The sequence below is a fragment of the Lathamus discolor genome, chromosome 5, assembly GCF_037157495.1.
Source record: "Lathamus discolor isolate bLatDis1 chromosome 5, bLatDis1.hap1, whole genome shotgun sequence".
Lineage (NCBI taxonomy): Eukaryota > Metazoa > Chordata > Aves > Psittaciformes > Psittacidae > Lathamus > Lathamus discolor.
The window spans coordinates 58,706,968-58,725,721 of NC_088888.1; the positions used below are offsets into that span (position 1 = coordinate 58,706,968).

Consider the following 18,754-nt stretch of genomic DNA (forward strand, 5'->3'; position numbering starts at 1 on the left):
CAGGTACATGAGCACAACATGCAAGTTGCATCAGCCGTGGAAGTGGACCTGGTCCATTTTCAGATTTTTCAGCAAGTGATGCCAGAGCCAGCTTGTCACTTTAGGTGAGAATTTTATGCAGAAAATAGGTATACAAACGGTACATAGTACTGTTTGTGCTTATTCCCTATGGAAAACTGACCTGATGCTAGGAGAAGTTTCACTCAGGACTGTAGGAATACTTTGATTTTGCCTCTTAAAGAAAAAAAAAAAAAAAACAAACCACCAGCAACAAAACGAGGATGGAGTGTGCCACACGGCTCACCTAATCCACTTACCATAGAAGCTTCCATTCCTTTTTCATGAAACCTTCTCAATATTTCTAGAACTTGACACCTACTTTAAAAAGAAACAAGCTGACATGAGTTTTTCCTTGGATGTAAGGACCTTCAGGGCATGGAACTTCTCTTTATACTGTCCTGCAGATTTCACAAGATTGAATTCTTCTATATTCTTTTGGTCATGAAACTGAGGGGTAATTCAGCTGTGAACAGCTTTCCTTGCAATAAGTGTATTTTTCATCAGGGAAATCTGAATTTCCCCCTCCCCATAGATTCTCACGCATTCACACAGACTCTCTAGAAAGGTAAGACACTTTATTGAATTTGTTGATAAATTAAGAAAGGACTATGAACCAGACTTATGGGTCACAGGTGCTTGTAAACAGACATCAATTCCTTCCCACAGGAAGCATGACTCCATGTGCTCAGCCAGAAGTCACTTCCCCCAGCGCTGCTCACAGGCTGCATAGTGACGGAGGGCAGAGAAAAAGTCTTCATAGCTGATGTTCAGGTGGGAAGGCAAAGAACTGGGAAAGCAAGTTAAAACAAGTTTTTATTACCACCACATGATTGCCATGGCCAGTCAGGTATACCACTACCTAAACCAAACTACTGTCTGAGGAATCTTTTTAAGCTGTTCTCAACACCGTTGCTGTCACTCAACTTGAGTAACTAAACCAGCTTTTAATATCTTGTCACGCTCTAAATCAAAGCCTACCCATTAGAGCACGTAGGGCACTTCAAGCTATTAAGAAAGCTGGAGAAGCACACATCTGCCCAGATGTTCAAGTGCCATATAAACATTCTCAGACTTAAGAAATACAGCAACACTAGTCAGTTCAGTTATTGCTAAAATTGGAAAGTAATACAGAGGCATAGTCATCTTACATTATTCCATTTCCCTTATATCCTGTGTTCCCGTTAGAAAATGGTAAATGACACATAAGGAACACCAACAGAGCTAGGACTGGACTGCTAAGACTAGACAATGACAGAAGCTGTTCCTTAAACCCGAAGAGTAAATAAAGCCTGCTGTTGCCTCATCATGGCTGAAGGAGCAACAATGAATGTTTGACAGATTTAATTAAACAATTTTTAAACACCCTCAGATCAACCTCGAGGCACCTTTGTTTAGACTTATCTCCTCTCATGGCTATTTCCATAAGGTAAGTCACATAAAGACTTGTTTAGTTAGATTATTAATCCAACCTCTTTTGCAGTATTTATAGGTAACTCACATAATCTCTGTCAGTCTGATGTGCCACGGAAGGAATCCTAATGTACTGTCCACAGGACCAAACTTCAAGACCAAATCAGGATCAGGAAATCCATTTGTACCTGTAAGAACAAGCTGAATTAGTTTGGTTTCTTAATTCACCACAAGATTTATTTTAATTCTAAACCTTAAGGCATCTGCTTTTTCATTAAATACATTTACTTATTTATTTAAATCAAGTGAAGCTCCTGAGGACATGTTAACAGTTAAAAGCCCAAGAGGACAGACTGGTCTTGCACCAACTGAACAAAAGCTTAGACAGGCACCGCAGGCCCAGCTGGACTGCTGTTTTTATATCAGGTGCTTTTAAAAGACTTGGTAAGGGAAGCCATAGGAACATTGTTTTGAGTAACAGCAAACCTTAATATTGCTGTTTAAACTGACTTGTTCTAGTTTTGTCTTGGCAAACTTGATTTTAGCATTGTAGAACATGCTGTACCCTGACCTGTACCTATTACAGTCCTAACTCAACTATGTGCAATTGCAGCCAAGTAGAAGGACCATTAGCACAAAAAACCTTAAGGAGGTTCCACTGAAGAAAAGCTTGGTTTCACAGACAATCGAGAAAACAAGTTGTACAAAAAAATACCCTGTCAGATGAGCTGTCTCTTTCTCAGTGAGAAGCTAGGCAGGCAATCTTAAAAACAACTTTCACTATGAAATTTCAGACAGTTGCAGGTAACATCTGTCTTGTTAGATGAGTGAAGAAAAACAGGGCAATGGTTTCCCTCTCCCTTCTTCCCCTCAGTTACTAAGTAGGCAGCATTACCCATCTCAGGGCTAGATAACACTGAAGGACTAGATGCCCACACTCCTACTACCCATACCTCAAAACGCTAGACACTCTCATTCCACTACTGAGAGCACCTTACTGATCACGCAGGGTTGAAGGCCGTAAGGGGCCCAGTGATACTGTCTCCCTTTCCGCATGCTTCTGCCATGCCTGAGCCATTCAAGGCCAAAATTGACAGCCAGGCAACAAGCTTAGAAAGAACAGTCATGTCTAACTTTCCCTGATAATTCTAGCCCTAGGCAATTAGGGCAACATTTGAAACACAGTATTGTATCCCCAGGGGACCCAGGAAAGTAAAAGCTGGTTTTTGTGTGCCTACCTAGCTCATCTGAAAAGCATTTCAGCAGTCGTAACCCTACTTTGCTACAATGCTTCATGTAGTCATAATGACTGCATGTTATTTGTTCTTGTCACCCCTTCCATTATTCACTAAATCTACAAGTGAACTGCCAGAGTGCTTGCACTGCATAATGCCTACCTTTAGCAGGTAAAATTTAATATTATTTGCTCTGAACTTCAGATGTTATTTCTCAATTATTTCTCACTTGCTTAAAAAAAACAAAAACAAAAAAAACCCAAAAAAAAAACCCCAAACCACCACCAACAAAAAATACCACACAAAAAAAAAAAAAAAAAAACAAATGCAGACCAGTCAAGAGCTTTTTACAAGTTTAAATTTAGTTGTGGAGGAACTTCGGGAATAATGGAAGAGGAAACCACAGCCCTATTAGATTTCATTCCACCCAGGATTTGAAGCTGGAGATTTCAAGAAGTTCACATCCTCCTCCCCACTGAATCATCACAATAGTAATCCTTTTACCAGAGGTGAAGTTATTTTCACAAGCATTTGCATTTCTAAGGAAGTATGAAGTATTTAGATACACGTGCCTTGTGCCACAGTCCAAATCTTATCTCAAAGTTAAAAGAAGAACAAAAAACAAACCAAACCTCTAAAGCAAAAGCTACTTAGGTGTTCAGAAGCTGACATGTTAGTACAAAAGAGCTTTGCAGGGAAGTAATGAATACTTAGAAGTGGGGCCTCTGGAGGCAGTGGACAGCTTTACTCATCAGCTGATTACTCCTCAGCTGGCCAGTTCAGCAACAGGATCTTCAACACTGCAATGGCTTTTCAAACAGGAAAAGACCTTCAGAGAGCCCAGTTAATGCTAATATTTCCTTCTGGTTCCTATCTGAAGGAAAATGAAAATGTACACTGTAGTATTACTGTTAAAACAGCCTATTCAAAACACTACTGTGCTTTCCACTCTGCATCCATTTCTCTACATAACCATAATCACCACTACAGATACTTCACACGTGGAGGCTCACTCCCTCAGAATTGCTGGAGTTACAGTGCTCAAGTTTAGCCCACACAAGACAGAAGGATTTGGAAGCAGACTCAAAAAAAAAGGCCAAAAGACTTGGACACTCAAGGGACAAGAATCTGGCAAAATCCCTTCTAGATCAGGAATTCTGCAAGGGCAACATACAGGAATTTGTAGAGCTGATAGCACTACCCTTCTCCACATAAATTTTATAGGGCAACCTGAACAGCCATAATTGATAGTCATGTTCTTTATTGGGAAGGCAGATGGTGAGACAGTATTATAATGCAGATAGCACCTACTTTTCTGAAAACAAGCTGGTTAGCTGAGGCACTGCTCAGTACTCTTACACTGAAGAAAACTCAAGGTGTAAGAATTAGAGCATGACTGCATTAAGAATTGGAAAAGCCACACGACAAGCTAGAATCATACCATTTTAGGGCTAGGCTTCAATAACTGCATCCTAAATATGAACAGAAAGTTAAAAAAAATCCCTATATTATCAGGTATTTAAATCAAAATGTGAAAACGCAGAAACTATAAAGTCACTATAAACACAAACCCTAAAAATATCTATCAAGTACTGCTTTCCAAGAACTCGCTCTCAATTTAGATCAGTAACTCACAGATGTTTAAGTCATTATGAAATAGTTCTTTACTTCCAACTGTCCTAAAAATTCAAACCAAGCAAATTAATAAGCAGCACTAGTTACAGATACTACCCTTAGTTATTAGCCACACAAATTAAGCAGCCTGTTTTCAAAGCGTACCACACAACAATAAATCTGCTCAATTTAAGACTGCACCCAATACTTTCATTACATCTGGACACTCAAATGAATAGACAGATGATCATGAACAAGTGTTTGAGAAGCTCCAGTTAAACACCACTGACCAAAATACACACATGGGTATCAACTGTCACCAGTTCTTTACAAAAACAGTGACCTGTTTTAAAGCAGCAGTTAGTCATTTCCTTTTAAACTGCCTTTGGGATGTAACAGGATAGATGCCCAAGTTACTTCTTCGCGTGCTTTATTAAATACGTTTAATAACTCCATTACAGTGTGAAGCTATTATGCAGCATGCTAACAACTGGCACAGAATTCAGTTTTAAAATAAAATTAAAGTGTCAAAGTGTCTAAACTGCCACAGTGGTCAGTTTGCCAAGCAATTAAATTGATCACCCACTTGGGGACAACGAAAAACAAAATAACCAACCCCAAAACCAAACAACAATGTAACACACTCAAAAATACAGTTATTGAGAGCTATGCCACAGTAATGTGCCTGCACACATCCAAGCTGAAGTGTGCAATCTGAAACCTGAACCGCCCCAGCTAATTACAGCTGCAGTTAACATGCATGGATCACCTAAGAAAGCTGAGCAAGTATTACAGCTCTACAGCACCACTGCAGTAGCAGAGGCTTGTTCTACACTGCTTCTCCCAGATGCAAGCAATATCAGGCAGCCCTGCCCTTTTCACAGCTATTGCACCTAGCCATTTGCTTCAGTACAGAGTCACTAATCCACATGAATTAGTGCTGAAGATAACCAAACTACTGTGGGTTATATAGCAACAGAAGATGAGCAAGTGCTCTGTCATCTGCACTCGGGTGATAGTTAGGCAGCAATAGCTTTAATTGCTGTAAGTAGATCTGGGAAAGACTCTGCCCATACCCAGGTTTGCAGCACGCTAATATGCAAGAAGTTAAAATGAGTTATAACTGTCTAGTTTCAGGTGATCCCAGCAGTATTTTTTCTTTCCCAGAAAGATCATCACAGAACATCCCATAGAGATTATAAACTCTGAAAAGCTGAGACTACAATTTAGCTTAATGTTTCAATTTTATGTGTATAGGAAAAGCTCAAGAAGGGAGTAAACCAGTAAGTTATCTCTATCAGAAGCCTCAAAGCAATAGTCAGACTAAACATCAAGATACACAGATTCTAAGCAATAAATATACTAGAAACCAAATCCATTATGAATCAAGTTCTCCTTCCCCTCCTCCCCCTGGAGCATGTCATACTTACTACTTAATAAGTTGTCTAACACATTCACATCCAGGTCTGTGTATGTTCTTTGCTGCTGTGCTACCAATTGACAAAAGTTCTGAGCAGCTTTTACTATGTCTGCTTTTCCATCTTCTGGAGACAGGACCTTCAATGTAGACTGGCAATTTAAAACTGAAAGTACAAAACACAATTTAAAAGCAACAGAAATACAGTTGTATTGAGTGTGCTTTAGATATTAATGGGATATAGAATCATAGAATAGTTAGGGTTGGAAAGGACCTCAAGATGATCTAGTTCTACCCCCCCTGCCATAGGCAGGGACACCTCACACTAAACCATCCCACCCAAGGCTTCATCCAACCTGGCCTTGAACACTGCCAGGGATGGAGCACTCACAACTTCCCTGGGCAACCCATTCCAGTGCCTCACCACCCTAACAGGAAAGGATTTCCTCCTTATATTCAGTCTAAACTTTCCCTGTTTAAGTTTTAACCCATTACCTCTTGTCCTGTCACTACAGTCCCTGCCAAAGAGTCCCTCCCCAGCATCCTTATAGGCCCCCTTCAGATACTGGAAGGCTGCTATTAGGTCCCCACACAGCCTTCTCTTCTCCAGGCTGAAAAGCCCCAACTTCCTCAGCCTATCTTCATACGGGAGGTGCTCCAGTCCCCTGATCATCCTCGTGGCCCTCCTCTGGACTTGTTCCAGCAGTTCCATGTCCTTTTTCTGTTGAGGACACCAGAACTGCACACAATACTCCAGGTGAGGTCTCACAAGAGCAGAGTAGAGGGGCAGGATCACCTCCTTCAACCTGCTGGTCACGCTCCTTTTGATGCAGCCCAGGATACAGTTGGCTTTCTGGGCTGCGAGCGCACACTGAAGCCGGCTCATGTTCATTTTCTCATCGACCAGCACCCACAAGTCCTTCTCTGCAGGGCTGCTCTGAATCTCTTCTCTGCCCAATCTGTAGCTGTGCCTGGGATTGCTCTGACCCAGGTGTAGGACCTTGCACTTGTCGTGGTTGAACTTCATAAGGTTGGCATCAGCCCACCTCACAAGCGTGTCAAGGTCCCTCTGGATGGCATCCCTTCCCTCCAGCATATCAACCGGACCACACAGATTGGTGTCGTCGGCAAACTTGCTGAGGGCTCACTCAATCTCACTGTCCATGTCAGCAATGAAGATGTTAAACAAGACCTGTCCCAACACTGATCCCTGAGGGACATCACTCGTTACTGGTCTCCAGCCAGACATTGAGCCATTGATCACAACTCTTTGTGTGCGGCCATCCAGCCAGTTCTTTATCCACTGAGTGGTCCATCCATCAAATTGATATCTCTCCAATTTAGAGAGAAGGATGTTGTGTGGGACAGTGTCAAACACTTCGCACAAGTCCAGGTAGATGACATCAACTGCTCTACCCCTGTCCATCAGTTCTGTAGCCCCATCATAGAAGGCCACCAAATTGGTCAGGCAGGATTTCCCCTTAGTGAAGCCATGCTGGCTGTCACCAAGCACCTTGTTGTTTTTCATGTGCCTTAGCATGCCTTCCAGGAGAATGTGCTCCAAGATTTTACCAGGCACAGAGGTGAGACTGACTGGTCTGTAATTCCCCGGGTCTTCCATTTTCCCCTTCTTGAAAATGGGGGTTATATTTCCCTTTTTCTAGTCGTCGGGAACTTCACCTGACTGCCATGATTTTTCAAATATGATGGACGGTGGCTGAGCAACTTCATTCACCAGCTCCTTCAGGACCCGCGGATGGATTCCATCAGGTCCCACAGACTTGTGCGCGTTCAGATTTTTAAGTGAAAGTAACTTGCAGTGTGCTTCACATATTGTATACCTAATCACAGATGCACCTCATCCATCTCTTACAGCAATGGGTAAGTGTTCTGGGTTTGCTGTACTACTGAAACACTGGTTTAACGTAACTATTTTGAGAAGTCTTGTGAAAGTTCATTTAATTAACATAAGTCTTGAAATGTAGTCTTCTGGGGAATTTGCATTTGTTCTTATGACATAAGGCAAAGCAGTGAGAGGAAGGTGCCTAGACAGAAACTTTGGGGGTGGTAAGCAGTGTGGAAAGACTTGCAGTTCAGGGAAAAGAAAAAAGATCTAATTCCTACCATAAGAGAGGAAGGTGTTTGAACAGCTACCACGAACATTCATGTGACACAGTGATTAAGTTGGGGCCCTCCCCGAGTATGATCACAGGATCTTTCAGCAGGACTTCAAAATTGATGCAAGAATTACAGTATCGATCTAAGATTACTATAGAGATGCCAGGAACCAGATAACAGTACCAGAATTCAGTCCATCTGTAATTACATCTGACTTCAGAGGACATCAAACAACAATCTTATCGTCTACACTATTGTGAGGTAACAGTCTTCACATACTACATGATTTGAAGCATTGTCAGTTCTGGTAAGGTACCCAAGAGGTAAACTTACCAAGGAAACTGAAGGCTACAGACAGCATACTAAACTAAAGGAAAAGTCACTGTACACAGGCATGTTTTTCAGTAAAAGCAGAGTTATGATTTATATAAAGCTAAAGTTATACCAATTCCCCCTTGCAGTTCATCTTACCTTGATCAACTTTGTCCTGATTTGCAAATTCCACGGTGTACTTGGAGTAATCTAATCCTAAGAGTTCTTGCTGCTGTTTTAAGATTTCATCCATCAGTCTTGAATTATTCCTCTTGAAAATACCTTAAAAAAAAAAAAAAGAAAAAAGAAAAAAGAAGTTGCATGTCAGCCCAACTCTTTACAGGAGTGCTACAACATAAATCTGACACAAGGCAGGAAGGAAAAAGAATGAGGGTAGTCAGTACTGGTTTCAAACTGGAGTTCACAAGTATGATAAGAATCCATAGCAAATGATACTCCACATGACTACTTTCAGTGACCTTGGAAAGACAACCCACGTGCTTTTGTTCCTCTTTCAGCCTTATTTAAGTAGCAAGCTACAATTGCATAAGGGATAGTACAAGACCTTATTCATTGTCCTTAGTATGCTTGCAATACTTAGAGACAGCAATACCCTATCAGGACAGGACCAAGTCACACTAACACCAAGTTTCTTTAATACCCATGCTGCTGTAGATTTACAGCTTAGGTCTGCTACCACTTACTGCCACACCACTAAGGCTGCAGGCTAACAAAGCAAGTCACCACTAAATCACTGTTTCAGGCCACAGTAACTATCCCCTCTTACACCATGGCAAATGTAATGGATTTCCTAATAAAAGGATTTCACAAGCTGTATATTCCAAGGAGTTAATGCAGTTTTCAAGGCCTTCTTGTATGTTTATGGCAGGTACATTTTGAGTGCAGGAATTACAAAAACTTGCTTAACCAAACATACGTGGTTCTAAAATAAATTCTAGCTCTTGAGTACAACTATTTTTAATCAAAAGCCACAGGAAAAATTAAGTTCTGCAAGCTTAAATATTTCCAGTGCAAAAGCACGGCTAGGCATATTTACTTAGGAACTGATAATGCTTTTATCATGTTGTATTCTAGGCTTGTCATTAAAAGCCTAAGTTCCATTCAGAAATCCTATGGTAAGCACTTCTGTTGACCAGTCTAAAAATGCCCACATAATAATATTACACAAAACCATTGAATTTGTATACATTTTTATATCAGGTTTATGACTCATCACCTCAACCAGATTCTGGGATGAGAAACTGCGAACAGACAGATCAGCTTTCAGATCAGTAACAATCAAACAGTGTGTAAGTATTGGGTTAAGACCATAAAACAGTATGAGTTACTTTATAACATGAAGTGACACAATGCATTTATTTACACACTAGCCTTTTAGGCCTGGTGAGTTTTTATACAGGCTTCATTAGAGGTTTTAACAAGTGGCAAAGCATCTGGTGTTCCTCCCACCCTGGATACTTCTGCAAAAAAAATATACTTCATTACACAAGTGTGAGTGATGCTTATAACTGATTTCACATGTTGACAGACAAGTAAGTCTCAGTAAGGCAGCAACCTTGATACAAAAAGAGCGTTAGAATATACTCACTAAGTCTAAACTGAAGTTAAATCATTACACTATGTTCCTGCTTACTAGTGTATATCCATACATACTGGAAATTGAGAATGCTGCTTTGAACAATACTGCTTGATATCACTCTGCTTGATTAAGTTTATTTAGTGCAACTGTAGCACTGATTGTTTTCCTTACGCTTAAGGTCAGCAGCAGTACAGCTATTTACTGCAATTGCTAATCCCACACCACCTTCAATCAAGATCTGTACAAGGTTGCATGTGCCTCACTTCTAAGAGTCACTTGACTTCCATACACCTTTCAAGATGAGAAAAAACAACCAACCTATGTTCAATATTCAGAACGAGAGTTGGCGTAACTACAAGAGGTTCCCAATATGGAAAAAAAGAAGCTGCTCTCTTCTTCCCCACTCAACCCTAATGATGTCATTTTTTTTCTCATGAGAAATTGATGCCTATTCCCGTCAAAGTTCAGAAGAGCAGATCTAAGAATCTGCACTCCAGCTCTCAAGTAAATGAGGACATTGAGGATAACAGGTAGAGAATAGACTAAGGTGCCTACTGCTCAGTAAAATGGGGTATCAGATAAAGGACTTGGTCCAACTCCTAAGTGAAGATTCTTAATGCACATAGCAGATATTGAAGACATGTTGGATGGGTTCTTGAGATTTATCCAAATATCATGAGCATTTCCCTTCTACTCTTCTCATTTATCCAACCCAGCTCCTCAGTTGTTCAAAACCAGGGTCCTGTGTTGCTCTTGGAACAACAGTTTAACACAAGCTGGAGAGTACTGTAATTGTACTGTAAAGTTGTTATATGTCTTTCCTGTAAAGACCTCCGCAATGAAATTCCAACTGATGTGCCAACCTACAATTTTCCTGCAGAGGAGATCCTGAAGCACATCAGAAGGTCGTAAACATCCAAACTAACCGAGATTTTCATCTAAAACAAATAGCATTTGGGAACTTTACTCCTTCGGTGTTTTGTTCCTCGCTAGGTGCACAAGAGTCCTTTTCCTACAAATGCTTGTGATGGCAAACACAGTCCTGCCAGAAGGAATGTACACAAGCCAAATTAATATTTAACTTTACAAATCATTTTACATAGTTGTGGCTCAGACTTACACTCCCTTCCCTTACAGGATCTCAAAACCCCATTTGTCTAGAAGGTTCATTTTTTAAAACTTTTAAAATACACCCAAGTTACTTCTGGAAGATGCTTTTGCTAATTTATACATGACAAAGTAAACAAGAGTGTATGATTAGACTAATTCAGTAACAGAATTCAGGTGTTCCCATGCAGCAAGACTTCAGTCTTTAATTCATGCTACCTTCCAATTTTGTTCATAGTCTTCCACATAAGTTGAAAGCAAGTCCATAATATGATTTTAACATTACGGATAGTTTGTTTGGCAGAAGGTCTAGAAGTTTAGCAATACAACAGCTGTTTGCTATTAAATGGGGAAAATTTCAGCCCTAATACTGTGTTTCTAATGTGGAACACAAACATGAAATTGCCACTATTATTTCTCATTAGAAGCAATTTTTGGTTTTGTAATGCAGAAGCAGTTTTGTTCAGTCACAACAAGCTGGTTGCAAATGTGTATATTCTAGCAAATAAAGTTTTAAGAATTATGCATATTTAAACACTTAATTCCTATAATGAGAGTACAGGACTTCAGGGTGTTGGGGTTTGGTGTTTTTCTGGCTTAATTTCTACCACTGAGAACTTGTGAGCTGTTTCCAGGGATAATTCTTGTTTTTACAACACAGACTGCAAGCCTGTTATTGATCATTAGTCTCCATTAGACTGAGGAAAACCAGAAGTGGTTTAGTTTCCCACAGTAGCCCTCCGTTTACATGGATCTTTTCTAGGGCATGTGCCTTTTACTCAGTTTTACAACAGCTACAAGCCATACTCCTTCACAGTCAACTGTGGTGTTGCAGCACTTTAGGCATAGAGAGTGACAAACACAACCTGTAATTAAGAGGCTGCAAGTTCAGCAAAAGCAAGGCTCAAAAGTGCCAGGAACTGCAAACTGAGGGGGGAACACTGGCATAGAGAGATACCAGGTGGTGTCAACCAATTGTTTGTCTGGCCAGGCTACCACATCCACCACCTGCAAATGCCTCAGGAGCATCTCAACGTTCAACATTCTCACTTGCTCTGTTTTTTAAAGCAGCAAAACCTAGTAAATATGCAGAATACAGTCAGCTCTTCCTTACAGTGGAACACCTTAATCAAAGTTAAGCCCAGGAAATAACACATCTCCGTAACATTTCAGTTATTCACATTTTCTCAACTCCCTTCCAGTGTCAAAAAGGGAAGAGTCATAAGACAACAAGTCTGTTTAAAGCCAAGCATTAACAGTTTGAGAAACGTCAAACTGTAAACCAAGTCAAATAATGTACACAACTGTTTTAACACATGAACAACTTCTGCCTACATCCTCCTGTTAGATCACGCTGGTTGATATTATGAGTAAAGTGGGGTTTGAATCATTAGAATCATAGGATAGTTAGGGTTGGAAAGGACACTAAGATCATCTAGTCCCAACCCCCTGCCATGCAGGGACATCTCACACTAAGCCATGTCAAAGGCTCTCTCCAACCTTGCTTTGAACACCACCAGGGATGGAGCATTCACAACCTCCCTGGGCAACCCATTCCAGTGCCTCACCACCCTAACAGTAAAGAACTTCTTCATTATATATAATCTAAACTTCCCTTGTTTAAGTTTTAACCCGTTACCCCTTGTCCTATAACTACAATCCCTAATGAAGAGTCCCTCCCCAGCATCCTTATAGGCCCCCTTCAAATACTGGAAGGCTGCTATGAGGTCTCCACACAGCCTTGTCTTCTCCAGACTGAACGGCCCCAACTTTCTCAGCCTGTCTTCATACGGGAGGTGCTCCAGTCCCCTGATCATCCTCATGGCCCTCCTCTGGACTTGTTCCAGCAGTTCCATGTCCTTTTTATGTTGAGGACACCAGAACTGCACACAATACTCCAGGTGAGGTCTCACAAGAGCAGAGTAGAGGGGCAGGATCACCTCCTTCAACCTGCTGCTCATGCTCCTTTTGATGCGGCCCAGGATACGGTTGGCTTTCTGGGCTGCGAGTGCACACTGCTGGCTCATGTTCATTTTCTCATTGACCAGCACCCCCAAGTCCTTCTCTGCAGGGCCGCTCTGAATCTCTTCTCTGCCCAGTCTGTAACTGTGCCTGGGATTGCTCTGACCCAGGTGTAGGACCTTGCACTTGGCATGGCTGAACTTCATAAGGTTGGCATCAGCCCACCTTACAAGTGTGTCAAGGTCCCTCTGGATGGCATCCCTTCCCTCCAGCATATCAACCGAACCACACAGCTTGGTGTCATCAGCAAACTTGCTGAGGGCGCACTCAATCCCACTGTCCATGTCACCAACAAAGATGTTGAACAACATCTTTACATGAAGAACATTACACTGGACATCACAGGATACAGAGAGCTAGAAAAATGTACTAGGCTTACCTATTCCAAGAGCCTAGGAAAAACAAACCAAGTTTGAAAGTGGCCGAAGTCACTTAGGTTTCACCACTTAAAGCCACTTAAGCTAGCACTAACCAAATAAGAATTCAAGATAGAACTTATAACCTCATAGGTGACCTGTTCCTCCCACATTTCTTCTTGGAAGGACATTCTGTACCAGGAGAACAATTGCTCAGAAACAGTTGAAAGAAGAGATACTACTTCCACATTACTCATATGCATAAGGAGATTACCTTCTGCAGATTAGCATTAGCCCTTTTAATAAATGTGGTCTCAGGACTCCTCCCAACCCAACACTAAAATGCAGGTGTTGGACATGAGGTTTCTGCCCACAGCAGATGCTACGTGATACTGCTATCTCACAAATGTGTGTGACACAAAACCACAATATATGTATCTCCCCAGTGAAGATACTGAACACCCAGAAAGCTTTATGGATTGATCAGACTGGCTAAACTACCAACTAATCTGGAAAAGACTAAAAGCCTACAACAATTTATTTTGCTTACTATACTACCCTATCCTTTCAAAGATTTTTCTAAGGGAAAATTGGTCAGGAGTAAAGCAGTACTCTGGAAAACCAAACCCAGGACAAAGAAAGCCAAACTTGTAAACCAGTTGTACTATGGCCTTTAAGTAACCTTCAACCCACGGCATCTATTCAGGAGCCCAAAGTATTCAAAAGCCAAGATTCAAGAAGCTCCCCAAAAGCACTCTAGACTTGTCCCAAGTTATTTCAGGAAAGCTTCATTGATGAACAGAAGTAACACTCAAGCAGGCTCTTGGGTGACAAAGCAACAGAAGAAAGTTGAAATATGTAATACTGGGCAAAGGTTTCTGCTCCCCAGGAGATATTTTATATGCAACTATATAATTGCATAATCAATGCCTTCTGACTCAGAGAAGGCTGCATTATTTCCTCAGAGATAAGGTCCTAACCAGCATGGCTGGACTTCTACCAAGTAATAGTACTGGCAATACAGAAGTCCACAGAAATAAATCCTTGATCAAAACCCTAATCTTTTAGTCAATCTGGATTTACTAACCCTAATGGTACATACTATATCATTAAGTTTATTATGGGTTTGTTCTGCTGCTTATCAATGAAAACTGGGAGAATGAAAATGGCCCCTACACACCAGAGGCAGTAAAAGCATGACACCTCAGGCTTCCAAACCTGCTGGGGCAGGATGGGAAAATCTCAGGTCTAAGCATTACAACTCATATCACATATATTCATTACAGTACAAGACAGTTACCTACTGTCCTCTTGCATTCTGCAAAGACCTTTTTGAGTCTTCTGGTGTAATGAGCTTCATGAATTAGAGAAGACAGCCAAATACCTGATCATGTTTCAATGCAGTTGTAACATACTGGGTTCTGTAACTGCCCATGAGAATTAGCATAACTCCTCACAAGTTGCCCTTATGGTTACTGATGCAGCTGCTGTCAACATACTGGTGTCAGAGGGGATGCAGCTACTTATTTTGATCCTGAAGAATACAGAAACAACCTTCTACTTAGTCATTTTTTTAATGACCAATTTAAAATATAGAGATTAACTACTACAAACAAATACACTGCCTACCTGACAGTTCTTTAAAGAACTTCACGCTTCCATCTCTTGCTACAGAAAGTGCAATTAAGGACGCATTTTTAATTCAAGCCTTCTGCAAGGAAACAGTACTCATCTCAGAAAGCACAACCATGGAAGACCACTCTTATCAAAGTTTCCTGTTGCAATGAGGAGAATCTCAGTACTACAAATAAGCAATGAAAGAAAAAGAAACAAATTAAAGTGTACCTAACACCAATTCAGAACACTGTGCTTCCTTCTTCACCATAGCCAGCATCAGTGGGGACAACGTACCTTTGGCAAGTCAATAGCTGGTAAAATGGTAAGAACACAGAACCTTACTGAAGCAGCTCAGCAGACCAAAAGTAAGTCTCACCACCTGAGAAGATGAAAGCAAGTGCACAACATAATTAAGGTTCACCATCTGTTACGGATAAGACCAAGCTATACCTGACTTTATTCACCCTCACTAACCAGTGCAGGTTCCAGACATCACTATTATTCAGAACTGGATTTCACAACAACTGCAACATCCTACTCAATGACAGCTCTACCTGAAAGAGTTGTACGGTCAATCCAGACACCATAAGGAGCTTAGTACCAAAAGAAAGGCAACTTATCTGCTATTACCAGAAGTAAGCATATGCTTAAGCAATATGAATGACTACTTTCTCACCCTCTGAAACCTGTTTAAAAGGCTCAGATGACAACATACTGTGCAAAAAGCAGTTGTGGCTGCTATCCCAGATAACCCACTGAACACCTGTGAAGAACATGCATGCGCAATGACAGGCTATTCTCATCAACTCTGAAAGTCCGGCAAAAGCCACTGATTTAAAACACGTCAGTTGCTCTGCACTGCCTTGCCTTTTTCAACTACATTCCAACAAACTGGAATTCAAGCTAGCAATTAAACCAGTGTATTCTGGTATCAAAGGACTAACAGAAGAATGCACTACTGAAAAGCATTGTTTTGACACTAACGTCATAAGATCATAGCTATATTTTCAGATTTCAAAGGTGTTAACTTCTTAGCATGCAAATTTAGCATGAATGCAGCAGTACCCAGGAACAGCAGCAAATAACCTCCAAGATATTTCTTTCCAAACTGCTAACAAAGACAATTGTTTTGCAACATTATTTCAGTTCCACCGCTCTTCGGAGGACATAACCCTGTAATTTCTGATTATCATATTTACAGGCTTGTAACAGCCAGCCTTAGATCTGACAGGACCTCAACACGTGCTGGAGAAGCAGAAGTAGCTTCTCCACAACGGTGTCTGATGCTACTACAGCACCTGCTCCCCCATGCCAGACAGGATCTCAGTGACAGTGGCTGCCTAAGCACTGACTGGTGCCTTCTCCCTCCTCTGTGTTGAATGGTTGCATAGCAAGCAAGCTGAAAACCAAGACAACCAAAAAGCATGGCTCTCAGCTGGATCTCTTTCTCAATTCAGTTCTCACGATTTGTGCAGCAAAATGCAGAGATCTAAAAAGGAACTAAGCATGCATACGTAACATATTAGGCAATGCTGCAGGGAGCTTATTTGAGGTTGGACAGAAACTGGAGATTCTGTGCGGTAAAAATCTCTCTCTTCAGGCTATGAGGGTAACTCTCACTCTTGTTTGGTACTAAATTTTGCTCTGAAGCACTTAACCCAGCTTAATGCTTTCCAAGTTGAGAGCAAAAAATATCAACACATGAGCGGCTTTTCAGAAGACTGTGTCACTGAGATGGTATAAAATATTAGCATAACATTCCTTGACTTCCAAATGAGGAAGTATTCTCTCACTGAAACACACAACCAAGAACCACAACAGCCCTGCACAGATGGCCAGTTTAAGCTGCTAAGGGACTGGTATCAAGCCTACGTTCTTAAAAAAGATCTTCGAGAATTTAGTGAAAATCAAGCCAATTGAGTCTTGTATCTCGTATGAAGAAGAAACATGAAACAGAACTATTAAAGGCAGTGATTTGAACAATAAATAAAATCACTAATGCCTAAGCTCCGGGAAAGGCTTGCATATCTCAGATGCTTTTGCACACTTAATGACAACAGATTTCACCTGCTTAAGTAGGATGCACTGTGGAGTTTTTCCTGAAAGAGCACTAGAACACTACTGCAGACTGTACCTCTAACCTGGCATAAATCTGCAGAGTTAACCTAACGTGTATGCTGTGTCTAGACAGCCATAAGAAGTAGCTCAGAACAGCTAAACGCTGGTCTCCTGCAGTCTCACCACTGACAAGAAGAGCATGGGATCTTCGGCTTGAAGGTTTCTCCTCTGAGAGGACAGAAACAGGACACAGTCCATCTCATGTATTATTAGTCCTTCTGATTTGGCAGCTTGAGTACTCTCACAGATCATCTCTCAACAGCTGGGTAGAAAGTTTCACCCAAGACTTACCTTGAATATGGCTAATTTCATCACCTCAGCAGGAAAGCATAGGAATGATTAAGATAGATTTGTACCATGATTATCCCACAGAATGTTAAATCTAAACCCTGAGCTTATATCTGAGATACTCAGTGATGTGGAATCAATCCACCTGCAAGAGTAAGCACGTTCAACAGTCTTACAACTGAGACCCAGTAATGAATAAAAATCACACAGCAGACATGAAAAAAACCCCCAAAGTTTTCACAAGCACCAGCTCAGAAACTCAAACACTAAACAGCACCAGTCATTATATCAAATGCAGGCCATGTGATTCAATTTTACAAAATTGACAGCACGGAGAACACACGTGCTTATGTTTAGCTACATGTCTGTTCACATGAGGAAGAGTACATGAAAATAAACGGCTAACTTCATTCAGCCACTTCTGGCAGTTCAGACGTAGTTCATAAACTCAGCTCCCAAGAGTACGTAGCCTAACGTTCTAACTAACAACCTGTACAATGCCACGACTCTCAAACACCGGCAGTTCCTGTCGGCGCAGGGCTGCGGATAAGACCCCAGAACGGCTCCACCACCTGCCCCCTCCAGCGCACATGCAGGGCCAGGTCACCCCGCCCAGGAGCCGGGCCAGGAAGGCACTAGGGACATTCCCCTAGCTTACCACGGCCAGAGGCTGTTCAGAGGTCAGGCAGCTTCAGGGGAAGCGCAGGGAGCTGCCACATCGAGCCTGCCGCCCGGCTCGGGAAGACCCTGGGGCAGGGCTGGCCCCTGGCCGCACACGGGTGCTGCAACGGGCCCCTGCCGGGAGGCCACCGCCCGGGCCGGACCTCGGGGCACCCCCGCCGAACGACACCCCGCCACCGCCGGCACTGCTCACCGTTATGGTCGTAGACGCTGACATAGGAAATGCCCACCGCCATGCACCACACCACCAGGCTGGCCATGTCCGCGTAGCTCGGCTCCTCCTCGGTCACCACCAGCCCCATGTGCACCGGCAGCTTCTGCAGGGCGCGCCCGTCCGAGCGCCACCGCTGCCGGCCCTGAGCCGCGCCCCGGGGCCGCCGCCGCGCCGCGCCGGCTTTGCGGAAGGCGAAGGCCCCGGCGGGAGCGAGGAGCGCGCAGGAGGCGGCGGCGGAGGCGGCGCGGCGCCACAGCCACGCGCGGGGCCCGGCGGCGGCGCGGCCGCGCAGGCAGGCGAGCAGCGCGCGCTGCAGGCAGAGCAGGGCGCGCAGCACGGCGTGCAGCGCGCGCCACGCCAGCCCGCCCGCCCCGCTCATGGGGGGGGGGGGGGGGGGAGCGCGGCGGCACCGCCGCCAACCGACAGGGGCGCGCGGGAGGGTCACGGGGGGAACCGGGCTGCCTCAGCCGCGACGCGCCGGCCGCCGCGCCGCCGCCATGGCGCTCACGGAGCCAGCGTCCCCCGCCCGGCAACCACCGCCGGCGCCGCCATCTTCCTGCCGCCCCGCCTGATCTTTCACCTCTC

The 18,754-nt window shown here is 42.9% G+C and overlaps 1 protein-coding gene across 1 annotated transcript; it reads right to left on the reverse strand.

Moving 5' to 3' along the window:
* Positions 1–614: 614 nt before the first annotated feature.
* On the reverse strand, positions 615–18,754 carry NUS1 (NUS1 dehydrodolichyl diphosphate synthase subunit). The gene is made up of 5 exons (XM_065681007.1): positions 18,149–18,754; positions 8,326–8,448; positions 5,750–5,902; positions 1,559–1,658; positions 615–847 (listed from the first exon to the last, which is right to left on the reverse strand). Exons 1-5 carry the CDS (start codon positions 18,546–18,548, stop codon positions 757–759), a joined length of 867 nt encoding a protein of 288 aa, XP_065537079.1. The 5' UTR covers positions 18,549–18,754; the 3' UTR covers positions 615–756.

Coding starts and splice junctions, on each gene's coding strand:
- NUS1 (XM_065681007.1), bottom strand. CDS start 18,548: ATGAGCGGGGCGGGCGGGCTGGCGTGGCGCGCGCTGCACGCCGTGCTG. Junction 8,449..18,148: donor CAGCGTCTACGACCATAACG/GTGAGCAGTGCC, acceptor TTTTTTTTTAAG/GTATTTTCAAGAGGAATAAT. Junction 5,903..8,325: donor TCAGGACAAAGTTGATCAAG/GTAAGATGAACT, acceptor TTGTACTTTCAG/TTTTAAATTGCCAGTCTACA.